Source organism: Myotis lucifugus, unplaced genomic scaffold (genome assembly GCF_000147115.1).
Source record: "Myotis lucifugus unplaced genomic scaffold, Myoluc2.0 scaffold_1009, whole genome shotgun sequence".
Lineage (NCBI taxonomy): Eukaryota > Metazoa > Chordata > Mammalia > Chiroptera > Vespertilionidae > Myotis > Myotis lucifugus.
The window spans coordinates 85,354-102,787 of record NW_005872057.1 but is presented as its reverse complement, the minus strand read 5'-3'; the positions used below and the strand labels follow the sequence as shown (position 1 = coordinate 102,787).

Below are 17,434 nucleotides of genomic sequence, written 5' to 3'. Positions count from 1 at the left end.
CGCACCAGGTTCGCGGCGCCTCCACTTCCGCTTCCGGTTGAAAATGGCGGCGGCCGTGGCGGCCTCGGCCCTGCCGGTCGCCTTTGGGCGGCTGGTGTCCGCTTGCGGCCGTAGCATCCTCAGACCGTCGGGGCCCGGAGCGGGTGAGCCTAGGGCCGCGGGTGAAGGGAGGAAATGGGGCCAGCGGTGCTTCCCGCCACCCCGCCGTGTGTGTGTGTGTGTGTGTGTGTGTGTGTGTGTGTGTGTGTGTGTGTCCGACCTGATGCTTTCGGTGCTGAGCGCCTTTTCTTTTTTGGTAACACCGGCGGGGAAACCGGGGTTCAGGTTCAGATCCTGGTTCTTTAGCTTAACCATTGAGGATCGCTCTCCCACTCCTGTATGGGCCTATGTTAGTGGGGAGCACAGTGAGGGGCAGAGAGGTTAGGCAGCTGCCCAAGGTCACTCGGCAGGGAAGTGGGAGAGGAGCGATTCCGACAGCGCGCTCCCGCTGCAAAACCCGTGCTTTGCCGTTACCCTGGGCTGTGAGCCACTCTGTGGGCATCATCGACCTCATCTGGAAAAACGGTGATGAATGCCCTTGCCTAATCTTAACCCATTCAGCAAAAACGTAGCTGTATGTTAGTCACTGGGTTATGAAGCTCCAAAAAGGTTCTCTTCGGCCTGAAAATGGTTGGAGTGTGTGTTTGCATGCAGGAGTGCTTATGTATGTTTCTAAATTGACCTAAATGTATATATGACAATTTTAGAGAATTTCGCCTTTTTTAGATGCCATACTTATGTTGTTTTGTTTTTTAAATAATCATCTTTTGCATGTCGACTTGTCTTTGGTGTGTCGACATAAGAAATGTCCAAACCTGTAGAGAATTTTCATTATAAGTTTACTGGAGGCCCAGTGCACGAGATTCGTGCATTGGGGGCGGGAGGTGGAGGGGAGGGTCCCTCAGCCCAGCCTGCGCCCTCTGGCAGCCCGGGACCCCTCGCTCCTTACCGCCTGCCTGCAGCTGCTGTGCTCGCAGCTGGGGACCCCTCACTCTTTACCGCCTGCCTGCAGCTGCTGTGCTCGCCAGCCCTGAGCCCAGCTTCTGGCTGAGGAGAACTCCCCCTGTGGGAGTGCACTGACCATCAGGGGGCATCTCCTGCTCTGAGCATCTGCCCCCTGGTGGTCAGTGCGTGTCATAGCGACCAGTTGTTCCGCCATTGGGTCGATTTGCATATTAGGGTTTTATTATATAGGATTTGAGCCAAAACGGCAATTGCCAGGCAGCAAGATCTCAACTACTCTGGAGAATAACAGTTTTGCAGTTTCTTTTATGCATTTGGACTTAAGGAGGAAAGTAAGGAAGATTACATAAAGGTGGGAGAAGGCAAGGCAGGAATTGGGTCATGAGGCTATGTGCTTTTTTTGAGGGTGGTTATGCCTTCGAGGAGTATTACTCCTGGCTTTCAAAGTGTGTGACCTAGAAGAACAGAAACAATGGGCAGGCCTTGCTTAAAACCTTTCCCTAAGGAAGTGATAGGCCTGGGCTGTCATGGTGTGCTACCTACCATAACCTGGCCAGTTGGGAATTTATGATTTATTATAGCACCCCTTTTTCATCCACACATAGAAACATGACATCTTCACAGATAAAACGATGTCTGATTTGCTTTAAACTAATTGCAGAATTGGCAAGAGGCCATGTACATCGAACAGGATTAGTCATGAGTTGATATCTGTTGAATCTGGGGAGGGGTAGCTGAGGGCTCAGTGTTGTGCACAGCATTTTCCGTAATAAAACGTGGGTTGAAGTAGGCAGGGAAGTGTTTACACAAGCAGTGGGACTTCCTCTATCCTGCTGACGTGAAACCACCGCTAGAATGCTGTGTTCAATTCCAGACTCAGCTTTTTAAGGGAGAATCACAAAGTGTAGTGAGTACAGAGAAGGTGACCGAAACGGTGAGCAGATGGGCCCGTGAAGAGTGAGCGAAGAAAACAGAAAGGAAGGACCAGTCTCAGTCCTCAGAGCCATAAAGGGCGGTTCTGTGGAAGACAAGGGACCACTTTTTCCCGTTGGGGGGTGGGGGGGCGGGTCCAAAGCTAAGCTAAGACCATAGACAAGAGGTACAGAAACCTTCTAACTGAGCTGATAACAGTGGGGTGGCTCCCAAGAGAGGCGCTGAATTTCCAGTCACAGAATTACAACGGGGGCTTTATTTGATTGATTGATTGATTGATTGATTGATTGATTTCAGAGAGGAAGGGAGAGGGAGAAAGGGATAGAAACATCAATGATGAGAGAGAATCATCAGTCGGTCGCCTCCTGCATGCCCCACACTGGGGATCGAGCCGACAACCTGGGCATGTGCCCTGACTGGGAATGGAACCATGACCTCCTGGTTCATAGGTCGACACTCAACCACTGAGCCACACCAGCCGGGCCAAGGGCTTCATTTGATGACTGGAGCAGAGCCAGATTTTCATTCATCATTGAGTACCTGTTACATGTCAAACACTGGTCCCGGGTGGGGATACACTCATAATAAACAGACGACAGCCCTGCTTCTAAGGGGGCTAGCAGCATTCTGTGAGAGGGGTGTGCAGACAGGCTTTTTAAATAAGCAAATGGCAGAGTGTGTTACAAGCTGGTGAGTCTTGGGAGGGAGGGGTTCCGTTTGAACAGGACGGTTGGAAAAGGCCTCTCCACGGAGGTGGCGTTTCAGTGGAGACCCAGAAGAAATGAGGGAATTAGCCTTGTAGGTCCCTGAGGGGGGAGGGGTTCAGGGAAAGAGCAGTCAACACACAGGCCTCTAGGCGGGTGCGTGCCTGGCGTGGTCCGGGAAGAGCAGGGAAGCCAGGGAGGCAGGTGCCAGGGAACAAGGGGAAGCGTGTTGAGAGATGGGATGGCACTGCCGCCGCCCTGCAGGCCCTGGTAAGGGCTTTTGCCTTTTCTCTAATAAAATGGAAGCTCTTGGAGAGTCTCCACAAAATACTGGGGTGGCCCTGGCCGGGGGGCTCAGCTGTTCCAGCACCTCAGTCTCATGCCATTGGTCATGGACACCAACTCCATATGGGGGACAATGGGGTGAGAATACCCGGAGGCCGGCTCAGCAGGGCCATCCTGAGGCTCCCGCACCTGGCCCAGAACAGGGTCTGAACCCACCGGGCACTTGGGGGTCAGAGTGGTTAATGGGTGGGTGGTGTGATGAATGGATCGCGATGCTTATGGTAATAACTAGTGACTGCACGTGATGTTCTTTGAGCTTTGTCGACCTCGATTTTCTGTAGACAAGTTGTGATTCGGTTTAAGGCGATACCAGCGACAGCTGTGCGTTTAGTGTCTTCAAGGGAGGTTTGATTTCACGGGAGTAACTGCCCCTGTTTCTCTTATTCCCCAGCCTCATTGTGGTCCGCTTCTCGAAGGTTCCAGTCGCAGGGCACCGCACGTCCACAAGGGTAATGTCGACGAGGGTTTGGTGACTCTTCCTTTCACCATCTTTCTGACACAAAACTTCAGACGTTTGGGTTTTTAGGAATATTTCTATTTTCTAACTTTTTTGACAGTGTTTTCTCAGACCCTTGACATAAGTAAATATAGACAGGACGTCACGAGTCCACAGAGCAAGGTGTCCTAGGCCTTCCATCGCGCTAGTTACCAAGGGGAAGCTGTAGCTCCCGCTGGGAGGTTTCTAACCAGGAAGGTTGCACCCAGGCATGTTGGGTCAGAACCTCTGGGAGGAACCTGTGGAATTTGAAACAGCAAATTCCGTGTTAAATGTCATACTTAGGGAAGAAACTGCACTGTAAACTACAGAAGCTAGATTTGGCAAAGTCCCCTGGCTGGCGGGTGTACACAGACAAGAGCAGGACAGGGTGGCGGGTACGCGTGGGAAGCCCCGGGTCTGCCCGGCCCTGCGTCCGGGACTCTGCAGCCTGGGCCGGAGCGAGGCCGTCCATCTGAGCTGTGCCTCCTGGTCCGCAGAGTGGATTGTGCGTGTGTGGCTCAGTGGGGTTTTATGAGACTAAGTAAATCCTACATTTAAAGAGTGTGGACAGTGCCTGGTGTACAGTAGAGCACTCACACATCGCGGCCGCCGCACCAGTCTCCGCAGGGGAGGCTCAGCGGGCGTCTTGGAGGCGCCGGCACTGACATAGCAGGAGCTGAACCTACAGGCACTTGGTGCTGGGGTTGGAGGCCGAGCCAGGGCCTTCCTTTCACTGAGCAGAGAAGGTTCCATTCATCATTCACGAGTGCCTGTTACGGGTCAAACACTGGTCCAGGGTGGGGATACACCCATCATGAACATACAACAGTGTATACCCCTGCTTATGAGGAGCTAGCTAGCATTCCGGTGGAGAGGGTGTGCAGGCGTGACCGGCAGTTGCACACAGCCATGTCTTACGATTTTGACCTGCCTTTTCACACATGTGACGTGTGTATAAAATGTTTTTCACAGATACGTTCCTAAGACATCCCTGAGTTCACCCCCTTGGCCTGAAGTCGTTCTGCCAGACCCCGCCGAGGAGACCAGACACCACGCAGGTAAGGAAGGGGCAGAGGCGGGCAGCACCCTCCCACGGGCGGTCACCTGGCCGTGGAGCCGGGTGTCGGCTCTCCGTGTGCCAGACCCGCACAGGGAGCCTCTGCCTCATTGGCCACCGAGCAGCGGACTCGAGAGCCGCTCACTCAGCAGAGACCCCTGCGCACCTGCCGTGTTCGAAGCGGTGGCGTTGGGGAGGGAAGGCGCTTGCCCATCTGTCTTCCTGCTGTTGGGAGAAACGTGAGTTTGGGGCAGGTTTCTCTCCACACGGAAGAGAAGCTGCGCGACAGCCAGTGGCCGCCGGCCCCGGCCTGGCTGTTGGAGAAGCCGCCAGGATGTCAGGGGCATGTCACTCTGGAGCGCCTGTCACCACAGCCACCGCTGCCAGGAGGGGGTGTGGGATCCTCTATTTTCCAAAAAAGCTGGAGTCCACCTTAATGCATGGAGTCATTTAGTTGTTTTTTTAAACATATTTTTATTGATTTCAGAGAGGAAGGGAGAGGGAGAGAGAAACAGAAACATCAATGATGAGAGAGAATCATTGATCAGCTGCCTCCTTCCCACCCCCTCACTGAGGATCCAGCCCGCAACCCAGGCATGTGCCCTTGACCGGAATCGAACCTGGGACCCTTCAGTCCAAAGACTGATGCTCGATTCACTGAGCCAAACCGGCCAGGGCTGGAATCCTCTAGTTCTATACACTGTTTTGGAGACTTAGAGAAAAGTAAGGCGCAGTCTGGGTCCCGGCCCCTTGGCCTCATTCAGCCTCTGCTGGGACTGTCTCCAGGGCGGGAACTGTGCGGGTTCTGCGCCTGCACCAGCCCGAGGCGAGGTGGGCGGGTCGGGGCTCAGCAGACGCTGCTCAGACAGTAAACGGTCAGAGGACAGAGGGTCGTGACCTGAGCAGAGGCGGTGACCACAGAAGCGGGAAGCAGGCAGCCATGCAGGAGGCGTGCAGGGTGTCGTTCCGGGTTCCCTTGTTTGCAGAAAGGCCTGCTCTCCCTTTCAGGGTTTGCACCCTTCCCAGCCCCCAGCTCTTTATTAATAACAATCAGGAACCAAACAGGGTGTAAGTTTCCACCCAGAGTCTGAGAACCGAGGCAGGCACGCTGTGCGCTCAGGCCAGAGAATGGCGGGAGGCAGGGCGTCCTGGGAAGCGAGCATGGGGAGCTTTATCTATCAGAGCCCATGTGCCCTGCATGCCAAGCTGCTGTGCTCCTGGGATAGCAGGGGCCCCGTGCCCAGGCGCCTGTGCCTGCAGTGGGGAGCGCGAGGCTCGGCCACCAGCTGTCACCCGCCTTGCGACCACACCACCGGGCGCCCCCTCCTCTACCCCCATCACACGGCTGCAGGAAAGCGGGGGGCGGGTATATAATAAAGTCCCTGGGGCCCGTGTGGGGCGTAGCTGCTGCCTTTCCCCTGTGGTGATGCCCGCGGCCTCCTCCCCGCAGAGGTCGTGCGGAAGGTGAACGAGCTGATCGCCACGGGCCAGTACGGCCGGCTCTTTGCCGTGGTGCACTTCGCCAGCCACCAGTGGAAGGTGACCGCCGAGGACCTGATTCTGATCGAAAATGAGCTGGACCTTGCGTGTGGAGAGAGGATTCGGTTGGAGAAGGTGAGATTCGGTTTCTTTGTGCATTTGGGGACTCGGTCCTGGAGAGGGTTCCTCAGATCGGGGTGACCACGAGCAAAACCAGCGGGCGGGAGAGTGAGCGAGTGAGGCAGCGGCGGCCGGGCAGCGCAGGCGGGCCTCGGGAGGTGGCCGAGCTGTGACGGCCCGGCTCGGGTCGCTCCTCAGCGGAGACGGTCAGCGGTGCCCATTGATTGTCTTGCTCCATCACAGATACAATGAAAGTCCCAGTTGCGCGTGTAGAGCTCTCCAGCCATGTTTATGGTTTCGGCTAGAACACTCCCCTGCCGTTCGGTTTGCCGGCCTCTCTGCTTTGAAACAGCGAGGCCTGTTCCGAGGCCCTTCCTGGGCACTGGCTCTCCCTGACCACTGGGAAGTGCCTGCTCCGTCTGTGTATTTAGCTAAGCGTTCCTGCCCTTCGTTACGATTCTCTTTGCTGTGGCCAAAATGTATTTGGTTTTTGCCTGCTCTGCTCCTACTTATAAAACGACATATAAAACATGAGCGCTCTGTACTAGATCAGCTTCCCAGGGTGTATACGTTACGTCAACATGAAGGAATATGACACGTAGGATTTCCTGTATTGATGAAAACCCCTCCGTCCTTTGGGGTTGTCAGGTTTTTGCATATTAACTCTTGCTGAGGTGGTCCCGCAGCCTATGATCTGAGCGGCTGCTTAGCTCGAGCGGGACGGCAGCCACCAGCGAGCGCTCCTCCGCACGGCCTGGCGGCTCTGCCCTGAGCTCGTGGACAGGAGCACATTGACTGTGTGTCTCGAGCAGGGGTGGGAACCTTTTCTCTGCCCGGGGCCATTTGCATATTTATAACATCGTTCGAGGGCCATACAATATTATCAACTTTAAAAAAATTAGCCGCTCTACTTGGTCAAACATTTAATTACTCACCCCGCATGCCTTGGCAGGGCCAGGCCAAATGATTTCTCGGCTGTATCAGGCCCCCAGGCCAGACGTTCCCCACCCGGTCTAGAGTAATGACTTGGGGAGTGGTGTGAAGGTCTCTGAGAAGGCGTTCTTTGGGAACATTTCACATTAACAAGACATGATGGAAAGCCCCATTAATGCCGGCTGCTTTTTATAGTGTAGGCAATCCAGGAGTCGAGAGCATGTGCTGAAAGTGACTCTAAAACAGTTCGCTATTTGTCACTAATGTACGTTGGCCACCGGTGTTAGAGATGTGCTTTGTCTTTAGACATTTAATTTTAGTACAGTTGGATTTTTTTCTCACAAGTAAAGTTTAAGACAGTCTTCCAACGTCCAATAAAAACAGCGCCACTGTTCCCTACCCAAGCGGGCGGCGGCGGCACGGGGTTCTGCTGCAGCAGGTACACCCGAGCCTGAGCCTTCACGTCTTCGCAGCCCTGTGACCAGCCTCAAAGACAGGTTGTCTGATGTGCGTGTTTTTCCCTGCGTGTTAGACTTCACTAAGGTTTGTTGTTGTTGTTAAATTAAAACACCGTCGTTTTCATAGAGGTTGGCACAACTTGGTAAGTGATCACCACATCAGATAATCAGTTTCACCTGTCCTGCATCTGAGTCCCCTGCTGTTTACAGTTTGTTTAAACTAAAGCGATATTGAGCTAGCAGGTCCCGCCCGCAGCACAGTTTCCAAACCATCCTCTCCCAGTCCCAGTGCGTCCGGGCCCTCCCTGTTCTGGCCACGCTTGTTACTCACGGGTAACACCCTGTTCCACGTCGCAGGTCCTGCTGGTCGGCGCTGACGACTTCACGTTGCTGGGCAAGCCGCTCTTGGGGTAACGTGCTCTCAGATGTGGGGCTCTGCCCAGGGCCGGGCGGTGAGGCCGGGCGGGGGTGTCCATCACTCGAACCATCGCCAAACACAAGAGGCTTATACAGTGGGGCCTTGACTTACGAGTGTCCCGACTAACGAGTTTTTCGAGATACAAGCCGTCTCTCGGCCGATTTTTTGCTTTGAGTTGCGAGCTAAAATTGGGGTTACGAGCCAGCTTCAGATACCCCACCGCTAGTTGGCGCAGCGAACGTCACAGTGAACGCCACAACATCAGCCCAGCATCACGTGTCTCACTCGTTCACTTTAAGATTTGACATACGAGTAATTTGAGTTACGAGCTCTGTCACGGAACGAATTAAACTCGTAAGTCAAGGCCCCACTGTACTTCATGATGGCAGATGCGAGGTGTCTCCAGGGGCAAGACTCCCAGACCAGGTCACTGGGCTGTTACTAACTCATTCCCACATGGCCCGTAAGACCTGTGGACAGACTGCACTGTCTGTTACGCTTCTTTGTAGCTTTCAAAATGTCTTCAGGGGTCACATCACTTTTATGATCAGCAAAAAAGGAAAGTAAACTTCATTTTCGAAAACCTTACGTAAAGCATCAGCAACGTTGCCAGCTCATTGGGAAGGTCTGTCGTTGTTTATTTCCAGGAAGGATCTTGTTCGCGTAGAAGCCACCGTCATTGAAAAGACAGAATCATGGCCAAAGATCAACATGAAGTTTAAGAAAAGGAAAAACTACAGGAAGAAGAGAAGTAAGTTACAGAAAGCAGAGCTGGCGCCCTGCGGTCCCACCTGCTCTGGGCGTTGCCCCTGTGGGCCTGACAGGGAGGGGGGCTGAGACACAGGCGGGGACCTCCCTGGAGGTCACAGACCCCATGAAGCAGGGCTCCCCCAGCGGGGATCCTGCAGGCTGAGCCGTCCTGTCTCAGGACATGCATGTCGTGTACAGCCCTTGGTCACAGCGGGAATCCCTGCCTCGTGGAAAGGGGGGTGTCGGGCAGGTCTCCGGTGGCTGGTGAACAAGGTCAGCGTTGTGGTCAGGCTGTGACCGAGTTCTCTCTCTCCCAGTTATTGTGAGCTCGCAGACTGTCCTCCGCATAAACACCATTGAGATTGCTCCGGGTCTGTGCTGATCGTCGAGCCGGCATTTGCAGAAAAAAAATAAACCCGTTTTCCAGGGAGTCTGTTTCGTGTTCGATGCCGAAGCTCTGTGCCCGTCACCATCTGGTCTGCACCAGGTCTGAGCACAGCCTCCCTGAGTCAGAGGCCGGGAACTGGGGGAGAATCGCTGGCATGGCCTCCCCGGGAGCCTGGTGCTGGTAAAACAAGGGCTGGCGTGCTTGGCCCCTCCATCCCCCACCGCAGGCGCAGGCCCGGGGACCCTTGGGGAGGCGCCACTGGGACCCCAGAGCTGACACCAGGAGACACAACCCAGATCCCACTTCTGCGGAGACGGACAAAAACATGAGCAGATTCCACTCAGAATCACGGGAGGAGGGAGGCGGGAGGAAGGACTGCCCCGGGGGCCGGGGCTTGAGGGCCAGTGCTGAGGAGCAGCAGAGACAGCAGGGCCAGACGAGGCTTGAACTTGGTCCTGAAAGCAGCCGCCTGTCCCAGGAGGGTTGGGCGGTCAGGCAGGCAGCCAACAGGAAAGGCACGGGTCTTGAACCCTGAACCGGAGTGGCCCAGGGAATGGAGCGGAGGACTTTGGGGAGTGAGTGTGGGGAGGAGGGGGCTCTCAGACACCCAGGCCCTGGCTCTGTGCTTCCTCCAAGACAATAGTTGGGGCTTTCAAGTGGCACAAACCAGAGTAAATCCTTCCTTGGCAAGATCCCTTCAAGAGTCCCTCTGTGACGTGGAAATCAGAAAAGGAAGACAGCACTGACCCAGGAGGCCTCTCCCCTCTCCTGCTTCTCTCTCCCTCTCCCGCACCCTCTTCAGGTACCAGTCACCCTGGGAGATGCTGGGCCAGGCAGGCCTTGGGACACTCCCTCCCCAGCAGTACCCTCCGTGGACAGCAGGGGGCGGCAGCCATGCTGTTTCCTGGCTGCAGATGCTGGGCTGGGAGGGTGGTGGGCCCGACCTCAGAAAGTGGAGCGCCCACTGGTGCTGCCAGGAGGGAGTCTGAGCCCCAGCTCCGGATGAATGCCTCCCTCCGAACCCCTAATTCCACACTGCCAGTGACGGGACCCGGTGGGGCTGGAGTGGCTCTTCCCGTGCAGTGCAGACCTCGGGGTCCCCGGAGGAGGGGCAGGCAGCCTGCCCAGTGATGTCACGGAGGCTGATGGCCCAGAGGTTTGTGGGAGAGATGGAGTCACTGGTGTCTCCTGGAACCACAGGAAAATGTGCCTCTGAAAGTGTTAACAGTGCAGGTCACCGAGGGAGGGCACTGCCCTGCATCTTCACACCCAGGGCTGCAGACCTGGGGCCACCTCAGCTGGGGGGGGGGAGCCTCAGCCTCAGTGGCTGGAGGTGAGCCTGCACACCTGGAGGCTGCGTGCCCTTTGACCCACTTTCTGTGCAGGTGCCTGGCAGCCGGGAGGACCTGCAGAGCCCGGCTGCCTGGCCTCCTGTTGAGGGCCACCAGGCCACACACATGTCCCCCTCCGGACCCGGCCAGCCATTCTGAGCCTGCATGTGCGGAGCGGAATTGCAAGGGGAGGGGCGTGCCCTGTACCCAGGCTCCTAATGAACGTCCAGGGCTGGCAGAATCCATCAGGCGTCCCCAGGAATGGCCTCTGAGGACAAAGGGCACTTCGTGGAGGGGTGGTTTTAAGCACAATCACATTGCGTGGGGCTGCCTGGGAGCCAGCGCATCAGAGAGGAAACAGTGAAAGGGAGACCTGCTGGGTTCGTGCCCGACGCTCCCGGTCCAGGGGACCTCAGGCCTGGGAAGGCCCAAGTACACTCATGGGCCAGGACAGTGACCATGGTGACACTGGCTGAGTGTGTCCCATGTGCAGGGCTGGGCCAGGCATGTCACACGTGTTGACTGGTCTAAACCAGCCCTGAGACATAGGTATGTGGGTGAGAAAGGGTTCTCTGGAAAGTAACCTCAGGGTGAGCTGATCGCAAATTCCTGGGCAGGGCATGGTGGGCAGCCACACCCCGGGCCTGCGCTGCTTCCGTGAAAGGTTGTGAGCCGGCCCTGCCCATTGCTCCTGTGCATCCCGGGTAACACACCTCTGAGAGCCGGAAGGAACACCCCAGTCGGCAGGGCCACCCTTGGGGTCCAATCCCAGCTCGCTTTCTCCAGTCTTCCTTCCGCCCCTCCCTAATCTCAGATGCAACACTGTACTCTCCAGAGCACAGAGACCTGTGCCCAGATGTCATCAGATTGGCCCAGACGTCTCTTACATCAGCAGGTACTTGGTTTTTCACACATTTCACACGAAACGAGACCACAGGGGGCCTCTGGCCAGTCTCAGCCCCGGCTGCACCTCAGAATCGTCCGGAATATCGGTCAGGACAGACCTCACAATGCTGCCGTAACAAATAAACCCCTGCTTCTCAGGGGCTTTACACAGAAAGGTTCTATTTCTTGCTCAGGAGAAACCTGTGCAGATTGGACTGTTCCGATCCCAGAACATGTGGGGTGCTGGGAGGTACCGGGTGCCGGGCAGAGGAGCCAGTGTGTGCACGGGAGCTTTTGAAAGTACCAAGGCCAGACCCAGCCAGACCCCAAATTCTGACTCACTGGGTCTGGGTGGTTCCCGGGTGATTCTAATCCGGGTGGCCCGGGGTTGACAAGCTCAGATGCAGTCTCCTAACCCAGGGCCAGGGGGCTTCTCGAGGCTGAAGGTTTGGACAGATAAGGAGCTAGGGGGACTATCCAGACCCCTGCATCATCCCCAGCAGAGCCTGTCTCTGCCGGTGAGGCTGAACCCCTCCTCCCTCTTTCCTCCCTCTGGGACCCTGAGGAAGTTCATGCCACATGCCTCAGTTTCCTTATCTGTGAAGTGGGGACTCATGTGCCCACTTTTTCCTGCCCTGGTGGCGGGGTCCATATTGCCATCGTCATCATCATGGTGGCTGCTAATTGTTAAAGGCACACTGACATCTCTTTTTTTTCTCTTTTAGATTATTTTTTTATTGACTTCAGAGAGGAAGGGAGAGGGAGAGATAGAAACATCAATGATGAGAGAGAATCATTGATTGGCTGCCTCCTGCACACCCTCTGCTGGGGATCGAGCCTGCAACTCAGGCATGTGCCCTTGACCAGAATCGAACCCGGGACTCTTGAGTCCACAGGCCGACGCTCTACCCACCTAGCCAAACGAGGGCAATGCTCACTGACATCTCTTGCCTTCCAGAAAATTCTCCTTGCCCTCGCTGGCTTTGCAGTGGTTAGAGTGTCCGCCCATGGACTGAAGGGTCATGGGTTTGATTCCGGTCAAGGGCACATATCTCAGTTGTAGGCTCCATCCCTCGGCCCTGGTCGGGGTGCATGAGGGAGGCAACACATCAATGTTTCTCTCTCTGTGTCTCTCCCCTCCCTTCCACTCTCTCTTTAAAAAAATCAATGGGAAAAAATATCCTCAGGTGAGGATTAACAACAACAAAAATGTCTCTTCTCCCAGGATGCTCTGATGCATAGAAACAGAAACTCATGACTTCCTCCCTTTTAACGGAAGACGCTACTTAACTGTCAAACCTAAACCTTGACATTAAAATGGACGTCTCACCTGAGAAGGAATGTTACCCTTGAGAAAACTTGCCAAATCCCCGAAAAGAGAACGTCTCCTGAAGGCCGGCCTGAGGCTGAACCTGGAGGCCTGGCTGCTTTGCCAGTCCCTCCTGCCCACGCCCGCCTGGCCTGTGCCCCGCCTGGCCTGTGCGCATACACACGCTGCCAGACCTCGCTGAGCTCACTGCAGGAACGGAGCCGCTGAGGCCTGAAACTCCCCACCACCACCACCCCCCTGTGTGTCTGAATTGCACCCGAAGGTCCCAGGAGGCTCAGAGGACATCCCGGGCAGTGGGGCTATTTCAGTGACCCGGCGTTAATGAGCTCACCATGCTCGCTCTGCCGGGCTGTGCGGGGTCCCAGGACAGGTGCCCTGGTCCAGAGCCCCAGCTCTGATAGGCAGGTCCGCCTCCTGAGCTCTGGCTTCCGCCTCAGCCAAACGGGGCAAAAGCACTATTGCTTCCTGGGGCACAGCCCGGGGCACAGCCTCGGGCAGCAGCCTCCGCCTGCGGGAGGGCTCGGCGATCCTCGCTAGGTGGCACCTCGACACTTGTGCCGTCCTGTTTTAAAGTGTAGGTTTTCTTACCATGCAGGTGTCGTGAGGCCTACAGGTCAGCAGACAGCTGCACTGAAATGATGGTTTGTTACTCAGTTCCCAGTGTGGGGCAGGGGCACACCTGGGCAGAGGGAGGCAGAGGGAGGCCGGGACCTGTGGGCAGCGGCCTGGGCTGTGGTTTCCGAGGGAAGGAGCCGGTGAGGCAGGGTGAGCAGGTTTAGGCGTGGCTCGTTTGGATGATTCCAGGGGGCCCTGGGGCATAAGGGATGTCCCTGGTTGTCGATAACCTGCCTGGGTGCTTAGGGCAGGGGACAGTGTCCTGAGGGCGTGGCATGGGAGGTGGTCGGGTTTAGCGCCAGAGGCTTGGTCTGTGTTTGAACGCAGGCTCTCAGCAGGCTGTTTACCGTCTATAGAAATTAGCTAATGTGGGCAGGGCCGTCCCTCCACGTCAGCAAGGCCCCGTATGCCAGAGACTCAGAAGACAGAAAGTACGAAGAGGGAGGTGCCCTCGGGCAGCTGGGCAGTGGGGAGAGACACTGCATTTGTGTCCGAACCCAGATTCCCTCCCGGCCTGACCAGTGCTGGTTGCACAACAAAGCGGAACCTTCGGCCCCTCCATCTCCCCACGCGCCCAGCGGAGTGAACTGCTCCCACGCAGACTTGTTTGAAGCAAGTGTAACCGTGTGCATATAGGTGCCCCGCGTGTGGGGAAGCCCTGTCCTGGCCTTTCTCCTGAGGGCAGCCTCCAGCAGCCCCCCACCACACACACACACACACCCGCGCGCACACACACAGCACCCTGTGAGGCTCGCCGTCTCGCTGGGACCCCTCGCGGTGCCCTGAGGCCTGTGCTGTGGCCGCTGCAATGAATGGACAACCAGCGGGCAGGTTACTAAGCATCAGAGGGTGTGGCAGAGGATAACCAGGAGGGGACCCCAAAGAGCGGGCCAGGTGACAGTGAGCCACTCGGGATGTAGAAGGCGGGATGTAAAAGGCGTGAAGTTCCCAGCGCTCCAGAGGCGGGAAAGAGCTGGAATGTTCTGGAAGCGGTCCCTTGGGCGGTCCCTGCAGAGGAGATGGCCAGAGAGACGGACTTAATAGAGTAAAATCCCTCTTGGTGGCAACAGTAAATGTGGGCTTGGGTGCGCGTGTACTCTAGGGGGACTTCTGTTTGGGGAGGCGCCTGATGAAATTCTGAGCCCCGTGTGTAACAAGGCGGCGGGGCCAGCTTCCCCGCCAGAGCCCAGCGAGGGAGGCGTCCAGGTGGCGTCCAGGCTGCAGTCCTGCGGAGCTCCGCCTTGGCTCGCGTGGGCCCTCCTACCACCCGCTGGATACCCACGTCCCAGCGGCCTGAGAGCATCTGCCTCTCACTCTGCATTTCAAGAGGAGGCGGCTGTGGAAGGTGTGCTGGCCTCTCCTCTGATGGCAGCCCCGTGGGCGTGTTCTGTGCCCAGTGAGGGGGTCAGAGCCCAGGCAGCAAGTCCAAGGCCTCTGGCTGCTCAGGGGGACCCTGATTCCCAACATCGGGCGTCCTGGGGCACAGGGCGCTTCACAGCCCGCCCCCCAGAGCACGCCCGCTGTCACCAGGCTGACACGGAGAAGGGAGGGACCCAACAGGACAGCTGGGCTGGAGAACAGCTGCTCTGGTCGTTAGGGGTTGAACTGTGTCCCCGGAAATTCCTGTGTGGAAGTCCTAGCCCCGGCACCTCAGAATGTGGCCATATTTGGAGAGAGGGTCGTTGCGGATGTTAATTAAGATGAGGTCACACTGGAGAAAGATGGCCCCTAATGCGACATGACTGGTGTCCTTTCAAACGGGAAATTTGGACACAGAAGACAGGCACACAGGGAGAACGCCACTTGGAGATCTGAGCGATGCAGCCGCAGCCAAGGAACGTCCGGAGTCGGCATGGCCCTGCCAACACCTCGATCTCAGACCTGCAGCCTCCAGAACTGGGAGAGAGGACTTTCCTGTTGTTGAAGCCTCCAGTGGTTCTCAACCTGTGGTCGGGACCCCTGAAAATACACCCTGCCTATCAGCTATTTACATGACGATTCGTAACAGTAGCAAAATTACAGTTATGAAGTAGCAACGAAAATAATGTTATGGTTGGGGGTCACCACAACATGAGGAACTGTATGAAAGGGTCGCGGCATTAGGAAGGTTGAGAACCACTTCCTAGGCCAGTGATAGAGAACCTATGACACGCGTGTCAGAGGTGACACGCGAACTCATTTTTTTGGTTGATTTTTCTTTGTTAAATGGCATTTAAATATATAAAATAAATATCAAAAATCTAAGTCTTTGTTTTACTATGGTTGCAAATATCAAAAAATGTCTATATGTGACACGGCACCAGAGTTAAGTTAGGGTTTTTCAAAATGCTGACACGCCGAGCTCAAAAGGTTCGCCATCACTGGCCTAGGCTGTGCCCCGGGGAGAGGGGGGGTGAAGACGTGGGGTGCCCTGCACGCCGACTCCTCAGTGTCCGGCTGTGGCTGTGCCTCAGGTTCCTTCCAGCGCCAAGCGGGCTCCTAGACAGCCGGTTCCCCCTCCCTGGAGATCGCACCCCCGGGGACTGCCCAGCGCAGCTGCCTGGGGTCATGGACGAGCCAACCCCACAGCCCTGACTTGGGTGCTGGCTACCAGGCCAGGCTTCCAAGAGGGCACCTCTGGCAGCGCATGAGGGCAGGAGCAGAGGGATGTTCCAGCTCAAGCAGAGAGAAAACTGCTCAGGTGTCAGGAGACAATTGTCCTCTACCCTTCCAGGTTCTTCTAGGTGGTCTAATAATTAAATTGACATGAGACCGATTAACAGGAAAAACACACACATTTAATCACATATGTACGAAGGCCACATACGAATATGAGGGCCAGCCCGGCCGAGGTGGCTCAGTGGTTGAGTATTGACCTATGAACCAGGAGGCCCCGGTTCAATTCCCGGTCAGAGTACATGCCAGCGTTTCTATCTCTCTCTCCCTCTCACTTCCTCTCTGAAATCAATAAAAATATATTTTTTTAAAAAAAAGAATAAAAAGACACACTTGGCAAAAAATTTTTTCAGCTCGGTTTATGAAAGGATCCACAATCTAGCCCTGGTGGGTGGTCAGTTGGTTAGAGTATCATCCTGTACATCAAAAGGTTGCAGGTTCAAGTCCCAGTCAGGGCCATACCTAGATTGTGGGTTTGATCCCTGGTCTGCAGGAGGCAACCCATCCATGTTTCTATCTCACATAAATCTTTCTCTCTCAAAAAAAAATCAATAAAATCACAAATTTGGTGCCTTAAAACAAAATAGCACCAAGACATATAAGCACATTTTTAAAAAGGCAAACAGGAGGGGACTATAGCAAGCTTCCTTTTGTGTAGGCACTTAGACAGACATGAGCAGAGTAACACATCAATTGGTTGCCTCCTGCACGAGCCCCAGCCAGGGCCAGGGCCTGGGCCTAGGAGGAGCCTGCAACTAGGTACATGCCCTTAACTGGAATCAAACCCAGGACCCTTGGTCCACAGGCCGAAGCTCTATCCATTGAGCCAAATCAACTAGACCTCATGGGCCACCAGTTGCCAACCGCTGAACTAGAGCAAGAATCTCCACTGCCGGAAGCCGGTCCATCCTTGCTGCTTGACACAGTCGCTGCAGGAAAGAAACATCTGCACAGCATATGTTTCAAGGGACCTGGCCTATATAGCATATTGTTCTTAATATGTTTGCTCTCCTTAGCGCCATGTGTTTTAACCAAGGTCACCTCTCCGAGAAAGGTTGTTTCCCCAGGTGGGGATTTTTCCCTGAGGTTAGGGAGGGGATACAACCCCTAACGAAGTGCCAGGCGGGTAGTTAATCACTTTAACTACAAACAATCACGCTTAAGCTACATAATCTTTACTCCCTGGAATGGAGATAAGAAAGGCCCTAACCTTTGCAATAGAAATTGACAGGATTAAAATAGACTGGTATAAATACAGATGTAACAAGACAATAAACATCAGATCCTGATCAGATCCTAACCAGAACTTGGCTGGAGATCCCGACCAGAACTTTGGCTGGAGATTCTGGCTAGAGGTCCTGACTAGGCTGCTGATCAACTGAAGGCTGTCTCCGTGTCATTCCTTCTTCGCCGACTCCATCCACACCTTTGGGGGATCCCTGGACCTGCTGGGGTTGGACCCCAGCTCTCACCCTTAAAACCCTGAGGGCAGCAGACCAGTGCGCTCTCCCAGAAGCACACCCACCCAGCCCGCCTGGACTTTCCCTTCCCTT

The 17,434-nt window shown here is 55.4% G+C and overlaps 1 protein-coding gene across 1 annotated transcript; it reads left to right on the top strand.

The window, feature by feature from the left end:
- Positions 1-14: 14 nt before the first annotated feature.
- MRPL21 (mitochondrial ribosomal protein L21) lies at positions 15-9,107 on the top strand. Its single transcript, XM_023747836.1, has 7 exons — positions 15-143; positions 3,376-3,433; positions 4,435-4,520; positions 5,970-6,133; positions 7,867-7,919; positions 8,575-8,678; positions 8,995-9,107. Exons 1-7 carry the CDS (start codon positions 44-46, stop codon positions 9,057-9,059), a joined length of 630 nt encoding a protein of 209 aa, XP_023603604.1. The 5' UTR covers positions 15-43; the 3' UTR covers positions 9,060-9,107.
- Positions 9,108-17,434: the final 8,327 nt, after the last annotated feature.

Excerpts from the sequence above, each read along its gene's own strand:
- MRPL21 (XM_023747836.1), top strand. The coding sequence starts at position 44 with ATGGCGGCGGCCGTGGCGGCCTCGGCCCTGCCGGTCGCCTTTGGGCGG. Across the intron at positions 144-3,375 it reads ACCGTCGGGGCCCGGAGCGG|CCTCATTGTGGTCCGCTTCT; the intron begins GTGAGCCTAGGG and ends CTTATTCCCCAG. Across the intron at positions 6,134-7,866 it reads AGAGGATTCGGTTGGAGAAG|GTCCTGCTGGTCGGCGCTGA; the intron begins GTGAGATTCGGT and ends TCCACGTCGCAG.